The 24082-nt window shown below is 36.4% G+C and overlaps 1 protein-coding gene across 1 annotated transcript; it reads left to right on the plus strand.

Moving 5' to 3' along the window:
- Window positions 1-2039: 2039 nt before the first annotated feature.
- LOC133596220 (V-type proton ATPase subunit C 1-A-like) lies at window positions 2040-23753 on the plus strand. The gene is made up of 13 exons (XM_061948995.2): window positions 2040-2185; window positions 3549-3705; window positions 6186-6253; window positions 10867-10952; window positions 11115-11209; window positions 14154-14245; window positions 15989-16087; window positions 16192-16260; window positions 16453-16545; window positions 17681-17774; window positions 19888-19985; window positions 20106-20232; window positions 22695-23753. The coding sequence occupies exons 2-13, from the start codon at window positions 3574-3576 to the stop codon at window positions 22791-22793; spliced, it is 1152 nt and encodes a 383-aa protein (XP_061804979.1). The 5' UTR covers window positions 2040-2185; window positions 3549-3573; the 3' UTR covers window positions 22794-23753.
- The last annotated feature ends 329 nt before the right edge of the window (window positions 23754-24082 follow it).

Here is a 24082-nt window from a genome sequence, read left to right on the forward strand (position 1 = left end):
TCCCGGTTTTGGAAAACGTCCCATAAGATGAATGAATAATGAATAAAAAATGATTAAAATGTAAATCCAATTAATCCATATACGCAACCAAAATATCAACATAAAAACTCATAAATGTATTTGTTTATTCTAATGATAATTTAAAAAAAACAAGAGTGAGCCATATTGTGAATTGCAAAAGTATTATTAATAGAGTTATCAAAGCTAACACACACGATTAATCACAAAAAAAGATCAAATGTATCACGTATAAATGCAGATTAAACACGTAATTTATATCAATTAATACAACTTAACTGGGGATGGACAACTGTCAATGCATACCAGTGCAAAGATTACGATAAAATAAAATAAAACCAAGGTAATTTGCATATCTTGCAGCGATTAATTATTTATGACATTCTGAGCATAAAATTGCATTTGTGTCAAAATGTTGGGGTCTTTTTTAGAGTTAATTTAAAGTATGCAAACAAATAATGAACTGCAAGTGTGATTAATCTGTTTTTTAAGAAAATTAAAACATTTTTAAGAAATTAAATGTTTGAAAGTACTAATTATTATGAAGTAGAGTGTTATCCCGGTTTTGGAAAACGTCCCATAGGATGAATGAATAATGAATACAAAATTATTAAAATGTAAATCCAATTAATCCATATACGCAACCAAAATATCAACATAAAAACTCATAAATGTATTTGTTTATTCTAATAATAATTTAAAAAAACCAAGAGTGAGCCATATTGTGAATTGCAAAAGTATTATTAATAGAGTTATCAAAGCTAACACACACGATTAATCACAAAAAAAGATAAAATGTATCACGTATAAATGCAGATTAAACACGTAATTTATATCAATTAATAAAACTTAACTGGGGATGGACAATTGTCAATGCATACCAGTGCAAAGATTACGATAAAATAAAATACAACCAAGGTAATTTGCATATCTTGCAGCGATTAATTATTTATAACATTCTGAGCATAAAATTGCGTTTGTGTCAAAATATTGGGGTCTTTTTTAGAGTTAATTTAAATGATGCAAACAAATAATGAACTGCAAGTGTGATTAATCTGTTTGTTAAGAAAATGTAATTTTTTTTAATGAAAATGAATGTGTGAAAGCACTAATTATCAATGAAGCAGTGTTATCCCGGTTTTCGAAAACTTCCCATGAAATCAATTAATAATGAATAAAAAAACAGATTAAAATGTAAATCCAATTAATCCATATACAAAACCTAAATATCAACATAAATACTCAAGAATTAATGAATAGCTTATTTTTTAAAGCTTATTTTAAATAGTTAATTTTTATTATTACAAAATTAATACATGAATGAGTAGTTATGTTGATATTTTGTTCAACTCAACACAGAAAGGTATTTATTTCTTCTAAATTATACACAATGTTTAAAAAAAAAAAGGTCAAATATGAATGAATAAATAGCTTTTTTATTTAAATGGGACGGCGTGGCGAAGTTGGTAGAGTGGCCGTGCTAGCAATCGGAGGGTTGCTGGTTACTTGGGTTCAATCCCCACCTTCTACCATCCTAGTCGCGTCCGTTGTGTCCTTGGGCAAGACACTTCACCCCTTGCTTCTGATGGCTGCTGGTTAGAGCCTTGCATGGCAGCTCCCGCCATCAGTGTGTGAATGTGTGTGTGAATGGGTGAATGTGGAAATACTGTCAAAGCGCTTTGAGTACCTTAAAGGTAGAAAAGCGCTATACAAGTATAACCCATTTATTTATTCATTAAGTTTATTTTAAATAGTACATTTTTATTATTACAAAATAAATACAAGTATAACCCATTTATTTATTTATTAAGTTTATTTTAAATAGTACATTTGTATTATTGAAAAATAAATACATTCATATTTGATTTTTTTTATAATATCTAGTATACCTTTAGAAGAAATAAATACACTTTCTGTGTTGAGTTGACCTATCTTCTGCGATTGACTACTGCAGTAACACTGAGCCACCAGCTGTTGGCGCTCGCGAGTCTTGTTGTATGTTGTTTAGCACTTCCGCTTCCGCTTCCTCTAGCTAGTCAGCTGACTCTGACTGATGCTGTCAGGAGACTTCATTAACTGTATGGCAACGATGCGAATATCATTTAACATTCAGTAATACGCTATAAAGGTTACATTTCTCTGCCGACGACCACAGTTTAATACATAGGTAAGTCAAATATTCTTCCAAAAAAATCTACCGTCAGCTTGTTTCAGTGTTTTTCAGCACAGCACATATGCTGCGGTGGCGAGGACCGTCTAATTTGCGAATCTGTAATATTTTATTTCCTATTCTTTAGTTGATTACCAACATTTAATACTAATTCTAGTAATAGTTAGCTTCCAATATCTGTAGTTTGTAATTTTAGGGTGGAACGGCATCCCATATTAAATCGTATGATATTGTGTTGTGACACTACAAATGTAACTTCAAATGTTGCGCAAAGTACGTTGGTTTCTGTTTAAGCATTAAAACAAATGAGGAGAAAATATAACCTTAAAGGAAAATCTAATTTAAAACGTGTATGCTCGTACAAAACTTAAAACATTTAGCATATCTGTATGTGGAATTAAATTATGGAATGGATTAACCAAATAAGTCAAACAGAGCACCAATATGATTCAGTTTAAGAGACTGTTCAAACTACAAGTGTTCACAAAGTACACAGAACAAGAATTATGATGAACATCTTAAACCCTTTTTTTCCCTTTTTTTATTGAGACAAAGGTTATTTATCTATTTAATATTTGTTTGCTTACTCAGGTATATTATTTATTTATTATTTATTTGTTCACTGTTCTGTTACAGAGAACAAGGAAATTGGATAAAATTGCTATTTTATGAAAAGGGGTAGGATTAACATAGTATACAACAGTTGTAAAAGAAAGGGCATCTCTATTCTCCTTCAAAACCGCACTAAAAGAACACCTCCAGGCAACTTCAACCCTAAACTAACACCCTCCCTTCCACATCCTACCTCCCCGGATTGTAAATAATCAAATGTAGATACTTATTCTTATGCTTTCTGATCTCTCTCTCTCTATGTCCACTACTTGCTGTACATATCCTACCAAGTCAGACCTACACTGTTTTAATGTCCATTTCTCTGATGACTGAAGTGTTGATATCAACAAAACCTAACCCCCCCCTCCACATCCCACACCCCGGATTGTAAATAATGTAAATAATTCAATGTATATACTCTGATGATTAACTTGTGTGATGACGGTATTATGATGATAGTCCATGAACCGATTTAAGTGGACCCCGATTTAAACAAGTTGAAAAACCTATTCGGGTCTTACCATTTAGTGGTCAATTGTACGGAATATGTACTGTACTGTGCAATCTACTAATAAAAGTTTCAATCAATCAATCAATTAAATACTCCTTTTCGAACGTGCTCTAATAAAACAACTGGAAACGTGTGATGAATTACATTGTATCGTATGCATGTTCGAAATAGACTGAAACTGAACTGAATTGAATGTTATTCCACTTACATTTCAAAATACACATATTTCCCCCTCAGATTGGTCTCTAGCCCAAGCAGGATCATGACTGAGTTTTGGTTGATCTCTGCTCCGGGAGAGAAAACCTGCCAGCAAACATGGGACAAAATGATGACGGCAACCACACGCACCAATAATCTTTCTACCAACCACAAGTTCAGCATCCCAGACCTGAAGGTTAGTGTGGATTCCTTGTTTTTTTAATTGTCAACTATTGATTCACAATGCCATCAGATGCACCAACTTCAGATTAAAGCAGTTGCACACACCTACTTGAACGTATGGTAAAGCAATGGATGTCATTAGGTATACTTTCATTAGGTTTAAAATGTTCCTAAACCCCCTATAGTTATAGTTACGAAATTAGTTTAGGCATGTACAAATCAGCGAGAATATAGAATAAGTGTTTTTAGAAGCAATCATATTGAATCTGTTCTGGGCTGTCATATTTGACAAGTATTTTGAACTAAGCTACTTTTGCCGAAATCATTTAATCAGTGGGCCAAATTATTATGTTGCCGTCTGTTTAATGGATGAGATTTAATGCATATGTACATAAACAAATACCAGTAGTAGGAAGAAATAAATAGCTTTATTTTGCAATGAACATGCAAGAAGATAGAGGGTAATTATTCAACAGTGTTTTAGATTTTTAGATTCATTGCCACTTGTTTGGACGAATTTTTTTTTTTTTTTTTTTAAATATAAAATTGACCGGGAAAGGAAAAATGAGCCATCTGGGGCAGGCATTCCTTGACGCTCATTTAGTGGCTAAACATCTCCCTATCTTTCGAGCTTAGTGACGTCCTTGGGTAGAGCTGCATCAAGTAGGGATGTTCGAATCAACATTTTTGGCATCCAATCCCAATCCAATTTTTTGGCTGTAGAGCCGATCCGATTTCGAGTACTTTGACAATAGATTATAGAATTGAAAATGTTTTATAGCAAGTAACTTAAGTAAACACAATAACTCATTCGTGTAAAGCTTATCTTATTAAATGTAGTCTTTGTTAGTATTGTTGTAAATCAGATGAAGTATTGAATTTGTGGTATTGAAGGCGACATACAATTTGTTTAACAAAATTATTTGGCCAGTGCACAAAAACTAAATAAAAGCAAAAACTACTTTTTAAATTATTTGGAGTTTTCCCTCAAATTCTTTTTGTATCCATAGACTTACTCTGTGAGTTTGTAAACAATAACAAAAACAACCAAAAACAGGATTTTGTAATAAGAACAAGAAACAAATATATATATATATATATATATATATATATATATATATATATATATATATATATATATATATATATATATATATATAAAATCTATTACTTCTAAATAAAAGCAAAAACTACTATTGGCTCCCATTTAAATCATTTGGGATATTCCCTCAAAGTCTTCCTGTATCCCGAGACTTACTCCCTGAGTTTGTAAACAATAATAAAAACAACAAAAAACATGATTTTGTAATAAGAACAAGAAAAAAAAGATCTATTACTTCAGTATCGTTTATATACTGATACTATACTGGGTATCGATTGTGGTTTGCTTGTTGTGTCGTCCTGCTCGGTGTGTGCGTGTCTAGCATGCTTAACCATTTCTTTCCTCCAGTGATGATTAAACTTAGTTTATTTTCTGCCATAGTTGTGAGGATTAGTACCTTTAGAAGCGGCTTCACACTGTGTATAGACGGAGCATTCGTTGCAGCTTGCTCTCAAATTGCAGCCGGTGTTCTGGCAAGACACGCAGCCTCCTAGAATTCATGCAACTCCTGCATGTGTGTAAAAAGGAATACGGAAATGTAATTGATTCTCTGAGCGTGCATCCCTTTTGAAGGTTTCTTCCAAGTGAGTACAACCTCTAGCCATGCAAACACTTGGACACAGCTGTGGTAAAGATCATCATCCGATCGCCGATCCGTTAAAAAAAGGCCTGATCTGATCCCATGATCAGGATAGGGCCATCTTTAGTATCAAGTAATCTGTTTAAAGCTTAGTTCAAACTGTCAAATGCTCTCACAATCACAACAAATCTGCCTACTTATCTTTGTTAGGTAGAATGCATTATACAAGTTTATGTGCCAGATCTTGGTAATTAATTGTCTAATCTGAAAATATGCCATATTTATTTTTGAAAAAATGTTGCCATACTCTTCTAAGTTTTCTATATGTGCTCGTTTTTTACTTATGGAATAATTACTTATTTATTCATGAAATGTGAAAAATTGCACTGAATCCAATACACTCACCTTAAGAATCCTCTGTCAAGAATAGGCTGCCTCTGTGAATGGGAAGCCACCTTTAAAGAGAGCTGTTGTTTGCATGTTGAAGTGTTGATTGGGTGAAGTTTTCATCCAAAGCAGCTCAACTTGTCTGGTTGGGGTCCTCTCTGTGCTGAAGGTGAAGTAACCCCGTTGATCTTGATGCCACACATGGTTGAAACAGGCTTCTGGAACCTTTAGTAATGCATGAGTGGCTCAGGACAACGAGGCGCCATCCTAAGTACACAGCGCCTCTTGGTTGTCCCTGTAGGCCGACTGGACCCCACAAGCCACCGTTTAAACACAACCTGCCTGACTCCCACCTCTGTCTAGACTCATGTTATTAATGATAATGTGACAATGTTTTTTTTTCTGTTTTTGTGTCTGCAAACAGGTTGGAACACTCGATGTTTTGGTTGGGCTGTCGGATGAATTAGCCAAATTTGATTCTTTTGTTGAGAGGTAAGATATTTGCACAGTCATGGTTAGATTATTGAACCAATGTGGGTTCCACAATACTTTGTGACGGATATGGTTTTATAAATATGAAGTGGTTCATTGATAGCTTTGTGTCCTGGTAAATCGCAAACGATTATTACCATTTATTACTTGCAAGATTGAGCCATATTGTTAATCGTAAAAGTATTATTAATAGAGCTGGCAAAATTAATGCGCTAACGCGCACAATTAATTACACACCCCAAAACCGGTGAAGTTGGCACGTTGTGTAAATCGTAAATAAAAGCAGAATACAATGATTTGCAAATCCTTTTCAACCTATATTCAATTGAATAGACTGCAAAGACAAGATACTTAATGTTCGACGTGGAAAACTTTGTTATTTTTGGCAAATATTAGCTCATTTGGAATTTGATGCCTGCAACATGTTTCAAAAAAGCTGGCACAAGTGGCAAAAGACTGAGAAAGTTGGGGAATGCTCATCAAACACTTATTTGGAACATTCCACAGGTGAACAGGCTAATTGGGAACAGGTGGGTGCTATGATTGGGTATAAAAGCAGCTTTCATGAAATGCTCAGTCATTCACAAACAAGGATGAGGCGATGGTCACCACTTTGTGAACAAATGCGTGAGCAAATTGTCGAACTGTTTAAGAACAACATTTCTCAACGAGCTATTGCAAGGAATTTAGGGATTTCACTATCTACGATCATCAAAAAGTTCAGAGAATCTGGAGAAATCACTTCACGTAAGCGATGATACTACAGACGTTCGATCCCTCAGGTGGTACTGCATCAAAAAGCGACATCAGTGTGTAAAGGATATCACCACATGGGCTCAGGAACACTTCAGAAAACCACTGTCAGTAACTACAGTTTGTCGCTACATCTGTAAGTGCAAGTTAAAACTCTACTACGCAAAGCGAAAGCCATTTATCAACAACACCCAGAAACGCTGCCGGCTTCGCCGGGCCCGAGCTCATCTAAGATGGACTGATGCAAAGTGGAAAAGTGTTCTGTGGTCTGACAAGTCCACATTTCAAATTGTTTTTGGAAACTGTGGACGTCGTGTCCTCCGGACCAAAGAGGAAAAGAACCATCCGGAATGTTATAGGCGCAAAGTTGAAAAGCCAGCATCTGTGATGGTATGGGGGTGTATTAGTGCCCAAGGCATGGGTAACTTACACATCTGAGAAGGCACCATTAATGCTGAAAGGTACATACAGGTTTTGGAGCAACATATGTTGCCATCTAAGCAACGTTATCATGGACGCCCCTGCTTATTTCAGCAAGACAATGCCAAGCCACGTGTTACAACAGCTTGGCTTCATAGTAAAAGAGTGCGGGTACTAGACTGGCCTGCCTGTAGTCCAGACATGTCTCTCATTGAAAATATGTGGTGCAATATGAAGCCTAAAATACCACAACAGAGACCCTGGACTGTTGAACAATTTAAGCTGTAAATCTAGCAAGAATGGGAAAGAATTCGACTTGAAAAGCTTCAAAAATTGGTGTCCTCAGTTCCCAAACGTTTACTGAGTGTTGTTAAAAGCAAAGGCCATGTAACACAGTGGTAAAAATGCCCCTGTGCTAACTTTTTTGCAATGTGTTGCTGCCATTAAATTCTAAGTTAATGATTATTTGCACAAAAAAAAATACGTTTCTCAGTTCGAACATTAAATATCTTGTCTTTGCAGTCTATTCAATTGAATATAAGTTGAAAAGGATTAGCAAATCATTGTATTCTGTTTTTATTCACGAATTACACAATGTGCCAACTTCACTGGTTTTGGGTTTTGTACTATAAATTATTACATTAATCAGTATAAAAGCATATTAATCACACATTCTATTTTGAACGTCCATGCCCATTTACCTGTATTTTAATGTTGGTTATGTTAGTAGTACTTGGAGAGCCAAGTTTTACTGAGGTGGTGCTTGGAGAAAAAAGTTTGAGAACCACTGCTCTATGACATTCTGATCATAAAATAGTGTTTTTATAAAAACATTGGGGCTTTTTTTAAAGTCAATTTAAACTATGAAAACAAGTAATTGTGATAAATTGTGATTAATCAAAATTTAAAAGTGTGATTAATCTGTTTTTTCAAATTAAGTGTTCGACATCACTAATTATTAAAGTACAGTGGTACCTCAGTTTTTGTCAGTAATTCGTTCTAAAAGATCCTACAAAGACTTAATCGTACGAAAACATAAGGAATGTTCCATAACAAATAATGTAAATCCAACTAATGTATCCCACACACCCAAAAATATGAACACATTTTATAGAGGAAATAGAAAACAACATATGACAAATGAATTGGCTCGATAAACATTTAACATCAATTTTACCTTTATTGAAGACGTTTGATGGCTAAGGGTTTATAAGTGTCGAGGTAAAAGAGGAAGGAAACACATGGGCGCCACCTCTGTATTGAGGGCCTGATTTACTAAAGGTTTGTGTGTACTAAAACATGTACAAACTTGATAGCACACACAAAGCTGATCTACTAAACATGTGCAAAGTGGATTGTGTCTCTTAAATTAGCAGAATAAGGCGTGGCATCCATTTTACATCTCTGTCTTCATTAATTTGCAAAAAATACGCTGATCTTCAAAACGCCCACAACACTGGGAAGACAAGATGCAAATACAATTATTTAGCACGCGCAATGGGATTTATCAACACTTTTGGAGCACTATAAAACATTTTATTTAGCATGTGTCAGAAGGACGTGCAAACTGACACTTTTACACATGGCATAGACACACAATGGACAGACGGGAATTATTGACTGTCAGAAAAAAAAAGAAAATAGACATATCGTCTATTCAGCAACATCAATTTATAATTTTACAGCTGCTAGAGGATTCAAGGGGCTGATTAAAACACATTCAATTGATGTGTTTGTTGTCCTTTAGTATTTTTTTTTTAATGGCGTTCTTTTTTATCACGTAAAATATACTTTTTATATGAAAAAAACGTATTTAAATGTGCATTATTTAGCGTCCTGAAAGGAGTAATTGAAAAAAAAGTGGTTTTATTGTAAATGCACTGCCGGACTGCATCTAAAATGCCCATAGGAAGTGTTAGATGTCTACTGCTTGTTTGAAAACAGCAAAACACTACCGGTAAGAGCATGACAACTTGAATGTACAGTAAATAAGAGTCTCCGTGGGGATGCCCCATCTAATACATGCAAAATCCTCATTTAAATAAAGTGGTCTGTACCACTTTTCACTTGCACACACAGTGTTAGTAGATCACACACAACACCCCCACTAATAGTACACGCTTTTGTATAGATTGTACATGCTGTTTACCGTGTGGTGTTTGGGTCTTAGTAAATCAGGCCCTTAGTTATTTCTTGAACTCAGTATTGTTTTTAACTTTCTTTACTGAAGTGCTGGCACTCACGTTATATCTAAAGATGCATAGACAATGACTGTGGGTCTAGTCCCGCCCTAGTTGTCCTTCCCTGGATTCAAACCAATGACCGCTGATTGAGAGGCGAGAACAGTCGGCAATGGTAAATTCTTAAAGTGTCAGGGAGTGTGGAATACACAGGTACCTTCGCACAGCCACACTAGCTGCCGTCCGTTACACATACTCTCGATCCGGGTCATGGAACCAGTGTAACTGCCTGGTCCAGCCCCTGCATCCTTCCCGGGGTTTGAACCCGTCTCTGCAGATTGAGAGACGAGAGTGCATCAAGTTAAAAGCCCGAGCTTTCGGCTCAATGTTCAGTACAATCTCTTAAAACTACACAAGATACACAGTGCTTTACGGCACAACACTTCACACTGTCGGGACTCCGCAACCCTCCATCGAAATGCAACGCGATGCGGGCAGACAAACACGTTTATTAAAACTGGGACAAACACTGTTGGCAAAACATTTCCGTCAAAAACGAATCATGCATAACAAATGGTGCCATTGTAATACATTCTATAACATTATTGCTAAATGTTAACAAATTAGATAACCTAAGTATAAAAACTTATTCAACTTTTAATAAGGGCACTCTTAAGTTAGATGAAAAAAGTCAGGGTTTTTTCTCATACTTAGTGCCTATTTGATTATAACATCCTTCTTGTCCTATTATATGCAGCATTTCCCAGCTCCTTGGTGGCACTGATTTATTCCCAACCCTTCTCTTGTAACAATGAGGAATTTCACATGCTCCTGAGTCTAGCTTTGCGGTGTGGTGGCACACCAACAGCACCTTCATTAGTCATATTTATAGTCAGTGACTTACTGTATGTTCTGCAAGTATGTTGGGCTGTCCTTTATAGTCCTTTGGAAATACTGACGTTTAAATGTGACACACAGTGAGTACCGTCTTTACCCTGCTTTGCTTCCTCACACATTTCCAAGAATGTGTGAGAAAACTCAACCTCACAACTTGTTTTAACTTAAACCTGCCTTTAAGTGAGTTCCCTGTTGTAATTTCCATCCAACATATGGAAAATTAATCTTTTGTGTGTGCGCTTGTAGACTATTTGGAGGATCACTTTGTAGAAGGCATGGAGAGTGAATGTGGGATTTACGCTGGCTTTGTGCACAGAGTTTGTTTTGGCATAACATGTTGTGACTACTCTTGGCTCATCACAGTGTGGTGAAGAAAGTGGCCCAGTACATGGCCGACGTGCTGGAGGACAGTCGAGACAAAGTGCAGGAGAACTTGCTGGCCAATGGAGGTACAGTGATTGTTCTAAATTTAGTTTTAGTAGCTAAAATTATTATGTGTGACTAACCAGTAATAATTAACAGAATCATCTCACATGGATGTTTTATCCTTTAGATTTTAAATCGAAATTATAACAATGGCTGCTTGACAAATCTTTTTTTTTTTTTTTCAGTTGATCTCGTCACCTACATCACGCGGTTTCAATGGGACATGGCCAAGTACCCCATCAAGCAATCACTGAAAAACATTTCTGAAATAATCTCAAAGGTAGTAATGTTGGCAAATATGGCGAATAACAGGTTCACATTTGTTTATTTTTGAGCATGGTGTTTTGAAGAACTAAGTCTGGATTTATTGCATAATTCTGCAACAGTGTGCTTGCTGCATTAAAGGGGAACTGCACTTTTTGGGGAATTTTTGCCTATCGTTCACAATCCTAATGAGAGACAAAAACACGTTTTTAAAATGTATTAATTTATTCTAATAATTGGCTGGTTTTAGTTAGCTAGCAATGCTGCTAATAGGAGCAATACATTTGGCCTTTAAGTCACTCTAAAAATGCATCCAAAACCCGCCAACAATACTTCATTACGTAACCTGTATAATAATCAAGCAATCACGACATTGTTATTGTAAGAGCAAACACTGCAGTACTGTTATTCTAGTGCAGGGGTCGGCAACCCGCGGCTCCGGAGCCGCATGCGGCTCCTTGATCACTCTGATGCGGCTCAGCAGCTTACTTTCTGAACCCCCCAATTTTCCCGTGAGACTTCCGGATTTCAGTGCCTCTCGCAGAAAACTCCCGGGATTAATATTCACCGATTTTCAACCTTACAGCTATAATAAGGGCGTGCCATGATGGTACAACATTTGGCGCTCTCTACAATCTGTGTTAACAGCGTGCCAGCCCAACACTTGTTATACAATATACATCTTCTGCTTGCACACGTACGTGACAGCAAGGCATACTTTGTCAACAGCCACACAGGTTACACTGACGGTGACCATATAAAACAACTTTAACACTCTTACTAACAATGCCCCCCCCTGCGCGTCGGTTGAGGTGGGCGGGGTTTGGTAGCGGGGTGTATAATGTATCCCGGAAGAGTTAGGGCTGCATGGGATTCTGGGTATTTGTCCTGTTGTGTTTATGTTGTGTTACTGTGCAGATGTTCTCCCGAAATGTGTTTGTCATTCTTGTTTGGTGTGGGTTCACAGTGTGGCGCATTATTAGTAAGAGTGTTATAGTTTTTTTTATACCGCCACCGTCAGTGTAACCTGTGTGGTTGTTGACCAAGTATGCCTTGCTGTCACCTACGTGAGCAAGCGGAAACACTATACAACGTGTGGCTGATCAGGCACGCTGGTTGTAGTGGGTGCTATATGCTGTACCATCACGGCACGCATGACGCTGACAAGCGCCATTCATTTAAAACCCGCGTGCCGCACCAGCTTTCAAATTCCATATAAAGGTATGGTCAGCGTGTCTGAGAACCCTGATTTATACATAGCACAAAGCAAAAATAAAACTTTGTATGCAGTGTTATTTCATTTAAAATTTCAAAAAAAATTTGCGGCTCCCATTGTTTTCTATAATTTGCAAAACTGATCAAAATGGCTCTTTGACTGGTAAAGGTTGCCGACCCCTGTTCTAGTGTAATAACACTTCACCCTGCGACGGCATGCTACGGCATTAGCTATAAGCCAGCTACTAAGTCAGCAGCTGAGTGTCTTTTGAGTTTGTAATGCACAATACGATGCGATAGGACACCAATCTTACTGACTGAAAAAGATGAACAATCATATTACAGTGTTTGTTAAATATTCACCATTTCATGTTTTGTTTGGACACAGCTAGCTTGACAGTGTATGTCGTTGCACTAACAAGGTTGATGTGCTGCATGCATCATGATCAATATTAAAGTGACTCACTTGATGGACATTTGTCCGTTTGGTCAAGCTGGCCATGGATATTTTTGGGGAGTTTTTTTTAGGTATGTACTCCATTTCTGTCGACATAGCTTGGCTTCAAGCTCCACATTTTCACTTGTCAAGTAACGCCAGTCCTGACTCTCTTGGCTTCCACCTGCTCCAACGTTTCACCCTCTCTTCGTGGTCACTAAGCTTTTATAACCAGCAGGTGATCCTCCATACATCCAGGTTCAAAAAGATAAGATTGTGAAACCTCATTTGTCCAAAAATCGCCATATTCGTCGTCTATTATCAAGTCTGTCATGATTAGAACACACACGTGTTTGTTGCCGGGAGTAGAACAAACATTTGTTTCCTGAAGGAAGAAGTGTGTTGCGATGGGCACTGACATAAATGCCATTAATCCATACATTTTCTACTGAATTCCCTTTTGGGGTGGCGTTGGGGTGTTTGGAGCCTATCCCAGCTGCACTCATGCAAATAACAGGGTACACTCTGGACTAGGGCTGCAACTAACGATTAATTTGATAATCGATTAATCTGTAGATTATTACTTCGATTAATCGATTGATAATCGGATAAAAGAGACAAACTACATTTCTATCCTTTCCAATATTTTATTGAAAAAAACCAGCATACTGGCACCATACTTATTTTGATTATTGTTTCTCAGCTGTTTGTACATGTTGCAGTTTATAAATAAAGGTTTATTTAAAAAAATAATAAAATTGCCTCCGCGCATAGCATAGATCCAACGAATCGATGACTAATTTAATCGCCAACTATTTTTATAATCGATTTTAATAGATTTAATCAATTAGTTGTTGCAGCCCTACTCTGGACAAGTCACCACCTCATCGCAGAGCCAACAAAGATAGACAGATAAACATTCGCACTCACATTCACACACTTGGGACAATTTAGTGTTGCGCCCAGGAAATTACCAAAATACGGTAAATATTGTGCATATTACGTGTTGGTATGAACATGTCTTTTACTACATTATATACATACTTAAAGCGTGTATACAAAACGTTAATGGTGGGTTTTGAAGTTGTTTTAGAGGGCTTTGAAAGCTACAACGGTGACTCCCATTAGCCGCACCTTGCAAGCGTTTACATTTTTTTTCGAATCCTAAAAAAAAGACATTTGTGTTCTTGTCTCTCATAATGATTGTGAACGATAGGCAAAATTCCAAAAAAGTGCAGTTTCCCTTTATGGTCAATAAGTGTGGGATTAATGAATTGGTGAATTTGTTTTTGTGGTGTGCATTTTACAGCAAGTCATGCAAATTGACACCGATTTGAAGACCAGAGCATCAGCTTATAACAACCTGAAAGGAACCCTACAGAATTTAGAAAGGAAGAACGCGTAAGTGAAAAGCGAATTAGAGCTGTCCAAATTAACAGTTTTATGTAGATCATGGGTGTCAAAGTCTAGGCCTTATCTGGCCCGCGAATGAATGATCTATGGCCCCCGGGATGATATTTGATTAGTATTAGAACCGGCCCGCAGGCCACAGCCATCTGCTGCTGTTTTGCACGCACCAATACTTCATCAGTGTTGGCGCTACGAATTTTCAAAATGGGGTCCCAGGGACCCCATCAAGTCATAAAAATGGGGTCCCACAGTAAATTTTGGGGGTCCAACTTTTTTGTAACCGTTTTGAAAACAAATGATAAATGTATGCATTATCCTGTTATATCTCACATTCTATATTGTGTTTTGGAAAAAGGTTGTCATAAACGTTACTTAATTCATGAAAAAAAATAATACGAAAAAAAAACAAATTTTTATGCATATGTAAATGTATTTAGTTATAAACATTCATTCACTTTCTTCTTTCCTTCATGGATCTAAACTTTACCGCTGCCGGTATTTTTTTTCTATATTTTTATTGTAATATTTTCAGAATGTGTTTGTTCTATTTTTGGCCAAAGTTAGACAAAGAAAACAATCTGAAGTTGTCTTTATTTTTTATTTTCAATGCCATGATTTTAATAGTCCGGCCCGCTTGTGCACAGATTTTCCTCCATGCGGGCCCTGAGCTAAAATGAGTTTGACACCCCTGATCTAGATCAATTCATTTGCATTATTAATTGAATTAAACATTGTTTCGCATTGCCAGTTGCATCTCAATATGCGTAGCTTGAGGCCCTGATCAACCGAAAAAACAACACAATAACGTGTTAATGGATATTAATTATGATTTATGTAAATGAAAATATAATCATTAATCTGATTACATGCTTTAATTTTTGACAACCCTATAAGGAACATAGATGATTAAATAATATTACAATGATTAGGCGCAAAAGTAATTAGACATATGATCACTATACCTACAGGATGCGAAAACGGCAGAAATGATGGAGTTGATTATATTGTATGTGCTCTCTCCAATTTAATAGTTTGAGCTTTGGTATTATAAATTTACAGTTTTAGAAATAAATTCAAATAGATCTGAAAGGAGGCATCTGTGGTTTATTTTTTATAAGGGCTGTCAGCATGAACAAGTTAACTTATGTGATTAATCACAAAAAAATATTGCATTAATTATGTGCACACTTGGATTAGTCATGCAATTTATTTTGAGTTCTTTTACCTTAATCGCTATATGGTCAGTGATCAGATCAATGCATACATTAGTACAAAAATGAGTGAGAAGACTATGACTGGTGTGCTTGTTGGCAAATTTCACTCCTACAGCCTGAAAGAACTTTAGATATAACCGTCAGCAAGTTGTGTGCAAATAAATGACATGCATTTAAGGAAAATGTTTAAAAAGGTTGCTGGATGACATTCTGACAGTAAAATTGCATTTGTGTACAAATATTTAGGTCTTTTAATGAGCAAATTTTAATTATGAATGCAAATAATCACCTGTAATTAATCATGATTCACCCAAATTCCAAATTCTGATTAAACTGATCAAAATTAATTTGACAGCCCTTATTTTTATTTGCAACCAATACTTATTCATAGGTCAAGCTGCAAGGATGATTGACTTTGCGTGACCATGACAGCGTTAGCACAACTCTGAAATGCTTTGTCAGCATTGACCTCTCCTCTGGGTTAAAGCCATGTTTTAGTAGTACATTTGTCTGCCCACAGGGGGAGCCTGCTGACCAGAAGCCTGGCTGACATTGTCAAGAAGGAAGACTTTGTTCTTGACTCTGAGTACCTTATCACTCAGCTTGTTGTTGTCCCAAAGTGAGTATTTAACGCCACTTTAGCGTACATTTAAATGTATGGGGGGTTAGCAGGAAAAGGAATGTATGAATATAAGTATGAACGCTGCTCTGTTTTATTTTCAGAACATCTTATGCTGACTGGCAGAAAACATATGAAAGCCTTGCTGAGATGGTGGTGCCTCGATCGTCCAAGTAAGACAATGTCAAAGTCTGAAAAAGAAAAGTTTTTCACATGGAGAAACCAGATTAAGTGTTTGTGTTGGTAGCACAGTTGTTTTATTTCTACTTGTACTTTTTTGTCGTATGCTTTCACAATTCTCAGATACACATTTTTATGTTTTTTTTTTTTGTGCAGATCAATAACACATTTATCTTTTTTTATAGTCTTCTTTTTGAAGACAATGACAGTGGATTGTTCAGCGTGACCTTATTCCTGAAAGCTATTGATGACTTCAAACACAAAGCCAGAGAGAATAAGTAAGATGTTTTTATTTGTATAGCACTGATTCATAACAAAAGTTATCTCAAGGTACTTTACATATTAGGGACGGCGTGGCGCAGTGGAAGAATGGCCGTGCGCGATCCGAGGGTCCCTGGTTCAATCCCCACCTAGTACTAACCTCGTCATGTCCGTTGTGTCCTGAGCAAGACACTTCACCCTTGCTCCTGATGGCTGCTGGTTAGCGCCTTGCATGGCAGCTCCCTCCATCAGTGTGTGAATGTGTGTGTGAATGGGTAAATGTGGAAGTAGTGTCAAAGCGCTTTGAGTACCTTGAAGGTAGAAAAGCGCTATACAAGTACAACCCATTTATCATTTATCATTTATATGGAGCAGGTCTAGAACCATGCTCCTAATGTATTAAAGAGAACTGACTCTAGGAAAGACAAAACAAGTATGGGATTTTATCAGCTTGCATCTAAAATCTCTGATATATTATAGAACAGACGTGGGCAAATTAATGCCCGGGGGCCACATGCGGCCCGTTAAGCTTTTAAACACGGCCCGCCGGACATTCCTAAATATTTTTTTTAGATCTTTAAGATCGAAACTGTAGCTGCCATTATGATGTGCAGTGATGTTTTCAAATTACCGTAAGTTTTGAACTATACAAAATATTTCAATCGTTGTAATCTGCGCTTTTGCATGATATACTAGTTACTATCGTAATCCAAGTCACAGCACGTGTCTGCATCATTACATTTTCAACTTAATGATTTATTGTGGCTAAGAGGTGTTGCCAAAATACAATTACCACTCAACTTCAACTTAAAAACAACATAAGGGTACTACAGACAGTTAGTGCTTTTCATACCTACCAATGTTCTCTGAGTAATTTCACTTTGTCAAACTTTTTCTAACATTCTACACTACAAAATAATAAAATTATCGGAAATTTTAAGTTGTATCGGGACACTCCTATTAGATCGTATAGATTGATGGTTCAAGAGAGCTGGGTCAGTGGTTAACTAAAATGTCAGAATCTGAATCAAAAGGTGGGGGTTCATCAAACAGACCAAAAGCACTTCGACCAGCTTGATTTTCACACAGCAAATGTTGAAACCAAATATATTTATTGAATCTTAATGTTGTCCAACTCCACTCTGCTCGCAGGTTCTCTGTGAGAGACTTTCAGTACAATGAAGGGGAAATGAAAGCAGATAAAGAAGAGATGACTCGGCTGTCTACAGACAAAAAGAAGCAATTTGTAAGTGTTTAGAAGCATGCCTGTGAATATTCTCACTCTTCCAGGTCGTTGTATTCTCAGGGCATTCAATCCATCGCAACTCGACTTTTCAGATTGTTATAGAAAATGGACAATGTCATCTCATTCTAATCTTGGAAAAAGGGATTCTGAACAGATCAGTTGTAATCAATGCAGTGCTGTAAGAATTTATGGTTAGAAAGTAATTGCTTGGGAATAAATAATGTTGGCCTTATATTGGAGGCGGCATAGAAACTTGAGGCTTCCAGGTTTAGCTTTAGCTTTGTCCTTGGGCAAGACTCTACCTTTGCTCCTTATAGGTCATCCACCATCAGTGTGTGAATGCATGTGTGAATGGGTGAATGTGTTGTATGATGTAAAGTACTTTGGGTATCATTCCAGGTATAGTAAAGCGCGATATAAATACAGACCAAACCATTAATGACAGAAGTTAAATGTTTTCTTCTGTCAGTTGTGACAACTCTAGTAAATGATGCTATAATAAGTCTTGTTAAGTAAAAAACTGAAACTGCAGCTGAATTTTGATTTCCATGCACTATTGAGAACCTGCTCGGTGGCCTTGTGGTTAGAGTGTCCGCCCTGAGATCGGCAGGTTGTGAGTTCAAACCCCGGCTGAGTCATACCAAAGACTATAAAAATGGGATCCATTACCTCCCTGCTTGGCGCTCAGCATCAAAGGTTGGAATTGGCGGTTAAATCACCAAAATGATTCCCGAGCGTGCCCACTGCTGCTGCTCACTGCTCCTCTCACATCCCAGGGGGTGGAACAAGGGGATGGGTCAAATGCAGAGGACAAATTTCACCACACCTAGTGTGTGTGACAATCATTGGTACTTTAACTTTAACTGAAGATATAGAATTTTTTCACGCAAGCACTCTTTCCTCTGTTTTATTTGAACTAGTTTCGCGGGCCACACTTTGGACACCCCTCTGATGTAAGACAGAAGATAATTTTCTTGTGACGTCCTCCTAAAGCGCATCGAGTTATTTGCTTGCGTCCGTAAAATCATTAGATCATCAACAATGGACTGTTTCATTTTACATTCTTAGGCCCACTGCTGACCAATAAGAGAAGAGAGTGACATCACATGTCTTGCCTTGATTTGGAACTTTCAGCATGTGAGCAGGAACCGCGTCGGGCAGGAGGGACAGTTACCAAACACATCAACTGATTTGAACCAGAGAAAGCGGCCTATTGATATTCTGACATCAGCCGCTTAATACTTCCACATATCACATTAGCCTGTATTAACCAGGGATCTCATTTATTACAGTGTTTGTATGCACACCAGCCTCTTTCTCTCACACCTTGCTGAAAATAATCAGGTAGTAATTTGTGGTATTTTTTCAGCCCGCAGTATTGTTTGATCATGAGGGGTTTTAAATTGATGTCTGTTTTGTTTTGAGTTTTCTCTGCAGGACTTATAGTGACCATATTGTTTGTAATGAATGAAATATTGTTGACAGTCTGTTCTGCATACCTTTTGATGCTAACGCTATTAGATGTGGTGTCATGTAATATTTCCGAGACAAATATGATGATAATGTGATACTTTCCAAATTATTGTCGTTCTTTTAAAATTCAAATGGGAGTGTTTGGTTTTATGAGAGCATGAATCATGTGTGTGGTTTTGCGATGGAGCAGCGCTATAATTAGGATTGATCGGTGCAATGGATGCCGAGTGGATACGGTTACTATTGTGAGAGTCCAGTCCATAGGGACCAGCTGGGGATCCTCTTGTATGTAGTCATAGTTATATATGTGAGTCATCGAGCTTCACTTCACACTTTCGCAGGTGTAAAAAGTGGTCCTACAGTGCATCCGGAAAGAATTCACAACACTTCACTTATTCTACATGTTGTTATGTTACAGCCTTATTACAGAATGGAATAAATTAATTTTTGTTCTCAAAATTCTACAGATAATACCCCATAAAGACAAAGTTATTTATTTATTTTAAATTTAGCAAATGTATTTAAAAGAACAACTAAACTGTGAATACTTTCCAGATGCACTGTATGAAACTTTCAAGCTCTGTTTTGTGCAAATATTATACTGTAAATAAGACTCCTAACCTGTATTTCTTTGGTGCAGGGCCCTCTTGTTCGATGGCTGAAGGTAAACTTCAGTGAGGCTTTCATCGCATGGATCCACATTAAAGCCCTGAGGGTTTTTGTTGAATCTGTTCTAAGGTGCCTCTACCTGCATATTTTAGATTCACATTGGTTCATCTCAATTATGTGTTGCGCACTGCTTCATAAGTGACGTACTTTATTGTTGAGGAGTAACTAGCAAATGTGGGGGCTCTTCAGGTACGGACTGCCGGTGAACTTTCAGGCCATGCTACTGCAGCCAAGCAAGAAGACTACAAAGAAGCTGAGAGAGGTGCTCAATGAGTTATACAAACATCTGGACAGCAGCGCTGCAGCAATTATTGACGTGAGTACCTAAAACACCATTTATACAGATAATTTCACTGTATCAAGAAAAGCCACTACAATATGTAGACGAGGGTTGTCAAAAGTATCGATGCTTTGATACGAATATGCAAAAAATGACATCGATACTATAGGTACTCAAAAAAATCGATTCACATCCAAATTGCCATTTTTTAATATTCCGATTCTAAATCGATTCATAATTTCTAAGAATCGATTTAAAAAAAAAAAGAAAGAAAAAAAGTATGTACTCCAGCCCCTCCGCGACCCCGAACGGGACAAGCAGTAGAAATATATATATATACATATATATATATATATATATATTTATATATATATACAGTATATATATATATAAATATATATATATATATATATATATTAATATAGATATACAGTACATATATATATATATATATATATATATATATATATATATATATATATATATATATATATATATATATATATATATATAAACAAACAGTATATACGAACATATATGTATGTATATATATTGCACATTTATTTATTGTCAATTTTTGGTTTAAAGAACATTAACCAACTATTATTTATAGTGTTATAATTATTGACATCATTGCTTTGATATTTATTTTGGTTTTCCTTTTTTTTAGTACTGTCTTTAATAAGTATTGTATTTTTATGTATTCTCAATTGCTTTGTAAATTACTATACTAAGTATTGTAAAGCTGGGATTGGGTGGGAGTTGGGGTTCCTCTATTTTCTTTTATTAGATCAACGTTCAGTGATTTCTGTAAATAACATTTAAATTTTTTTAAATAAAAATTTAATATGTTTTCAGGCCAACACTGTCTATAATTCGCGCCAGCTGTAAGGAGTTTTGTAACCTGGAACATGTTTTAAAAAAGTTTTATTATCATTTTAAATTTATGTACCAAACAATATATAATGAGAATCGTGTTGAATCGATAATAGATTCTGAAGCGAATCGTCAGCCCATCAATTGGAATTGAATCAAATAGTGAGGTTCCTAAAGATTCGCACCTCTAAAGTTTAGGACCGAATACTGGGCGACACTTTTTCCTTTGCGAGCCACGCCAATTTTTGGCATGTAAGCACTGAGTCAACGCCAGTGTTTCCAATATATTTACTTATTCGTGGAAGTCTGTCACTAATGCGGTTTCGCCGCTTCCGATTTGTCCTTGCTCATAAACAAATTATAATGGCACTGTGGAAGAATGCGTCGTAATTTGCATCGTACACTTCATAACGCATCTGATTCGCCAGAGAAAGACTTGGCAGAAGGTGATCCGTGTCACCACTTTATTGAGGTGCCATTAAAAGTGAAACGAGAAAAGGAAGTGACAAAGTAGAGTGTGTCTTACGTCATGTATTTATTCACTAATCAAATAGAAGCGGTCAAGTATTTGCCGCACAAGTGATAGCGTAGATCCGCCACCACAAGCCCAAGGAGTTTGCTGTATGTGTGCAGAAAACCCCCACAAAGTTGCTATTCAACCTTTATCACTTCTTCTATAAGTGCTAAGAAGACAGCTTAATATACTGTAAACCTGTGATGTTTAAAATGTGGCCCGGGGGCCACTTGCGTAACACAGCTTTTTTTTTTTTTTTTTATAAAACAGTGGAACAGCGTAAAAATTAAATGAACAAAAATACAAGTAAAAAGAGAAGACTAACAAAAAGAAACATAATAATAGTGTAGTTTAAATAGTTTAAAAATATGTTTTGGACTTTTTATTACTTTAATTTCCACCTTAAGTGGTGGAATATTAAGAACAATATTATTTGTTTTATATACTTCAATGTTTCACGCCACTGCTGTTCTTTTTAGAATGTAAAATTGTTGGCTATTGTTGTTAATTATGAGCATATTAATAAGCAAAATATTGTTTGTTTTGATATACTTGGAGACTATTGGCCACTGCTGTTCTTATATGAATGTATTGTTACCTCTTAGCAGCTGCTACTGCAATTTATATTCTGGGCAAAAATACGCTGAAGTACAGTCATCTTAAATACTTTACAGATTGAAACAGGTTTCGATAAAGTAGTGAATTTGAAAGTATATGGGTTAGTTTTTATTTTTGTCATGGTACCAAATAAGTATCAAAAATCGTGAAAATTCACAGTTATTGATGACTGAAATTCTGGTATTGTGACAACCCTCATCAAAACTAAAGTCAAGAGAACCAGGATGCTTGGTGAGAACTTTGCTTACTAAGAGAACCTTACAAAGTATGTACAAGCTGCACTTTGATTTTTTCGGGTGCATCTTTCAACCTCGTCCTTGTCAATACCAGTTGCTGATACTTTGTCCATTTTGTGATTCTGAGGCCTTGGGGGTGTTTCCATTTTGTAATGGAAGCAGTCGCCTGGTACAATGATGGTGACTTACAGGGATTTGGGGAGATGCTAAGTTTTCCCAAACACAAGCCTGCGTATTTCTTCTGTCTTTTCCAGTCAGCGATGGATATTCCAGGGTTGAATTTGAGCCAGCAAGAGTATTATCCTTACGTGTACTACAAGATTGACTGCAACCTTCTGGACTTCAAAGTGTAAAACTTTGCCACACTCTTCATGGTAATGATTCAGTGCAGTTTTTTTTTCATGGAACATCCCAATTTGTTCCTCCGTTTCCTGGAGTCTCCTCACTTCCACTCTTGAATGACGCACACACTGAGCGAGAATAATGCATGTTCATTCCTTGTGGCTACAGCAGGCTTCTACGTACCACTTTTAAAAGGTACTTTTTAGAGAGGCCCCACCATACCTTCTCAGACTTATGTTTAAAACTCTTCTTATTCTGCATGATGTAGAAGGGCCATATCATGAGGTTGGTGTGTTTACTTACCCTTGGTTTAATAATTTTGCCCCTCCTAAATTGGTCGGGCAGGGGAACTTCCTAAGATTTTCACAAACTCTTATAAATGTATCTCGTGACAACCAGTGCTCAGTGCTCACCACTGTTTTTTCTGGAAAACGTCAGCCAGAAAGGGTTTTTTGGGATGCGCAAATGTTGCATCAAAACCAGAATAAGGCAGCAATGGTAAGATTTGTGGTTATCAAATAGCTGAAGACCTAAGGCACAGACAGCTATTTTATGAACAAAGCACAGTTTCATGTTAGATTTTCACAAGAGTTCTCCAATTAATATCCAATATTTACTAGCATATTATTAAAATAAATGATTGAATCCACTATCATTTTAAAAAGCTCCTGAAATGAAAGGCCAGGGGCTTTTCAAGACTTTTGTTTACAGTTTATTTACATTGTGAAATAATATAAATAGAGATGTTGAACAGGTGTATGTTTATTTAGCATGTTTTAAAAATTATATATCCTATGTTGTTGTTGATTTTTTTTTTTTAAAGATCTGTGTTACATTAAATGTTCACTATTATATTTGCGGCAACCAGACTATGTGTGTGTGTTTGTGAGAAGATTGCTGATATTGTGCAAACATGTGTTTTGTTTTGTGTATAATATTTTCAAATTAAAATACAGCTGAGCATTATGAAAGTGATTGATTAAATTGATTGAGGATCACTCCTTACTAATGGTCTTAATTACCAAATGAAGGTTCACAACAATTCCAAAATGTTTTACATTGATTACAGGACACATAAAGGCAAACAATCAATGCACCTGTGTGCTATTCATTCATCTAACATGTTTGCTTTTGGACTGGGAGGGGAAGCCAGAATGCCAAAAGACAATAGAATAGGACAGAATAAACAAACTATTTGTTAACAAACCATTTTTTTTTGCAGAAACATTTAATGTCTTTTTAGACAGGTACTGTTATAACATATATGATTTAAATGAGTGAACATATAACGGTACACGAT

This window comes from Nerophis lumbriciformis, linkage group LG04 (assembly GCF_033978685.3).
Source record: "Nerophis lumbriciformis linkage group LG04, RoL_Nlum_v2.1, whole genome shotgun sequence".
Classification (NCBI taxonomy): Eukaryota; Metazoa; Chordata; class Actinopteri; order Syngnathiformes; family Syngnathidae; genus Nerophis; species Nerophis lumbriciformis.

Bases quoted from the DNA above. Each gene is read 5' to 3' on its own strand.
- LOC133596220 (XM_061948995.2), top strand. From the start codon at position 3,574: ATGACTGAGTTTTGGTTGATCTCTGCTCCGGGAGAGAAAACCTGCCAG. The intron at 16,546-17,680 runs GTAAGATGTTTT...CTCTGCTCGCAG, and splicing joins CACAAAGCCAGAGAGAATAA to GTTCTCTGTGAGAGACTTTC. The intron at 17,775-19,887 runs GTAAGTGTTTAG...TCTTTGGTGCAG, and splicing joins CAGACAAAAAGAAGCAATTT to GGCCCTCTTGTTCGATGGCT.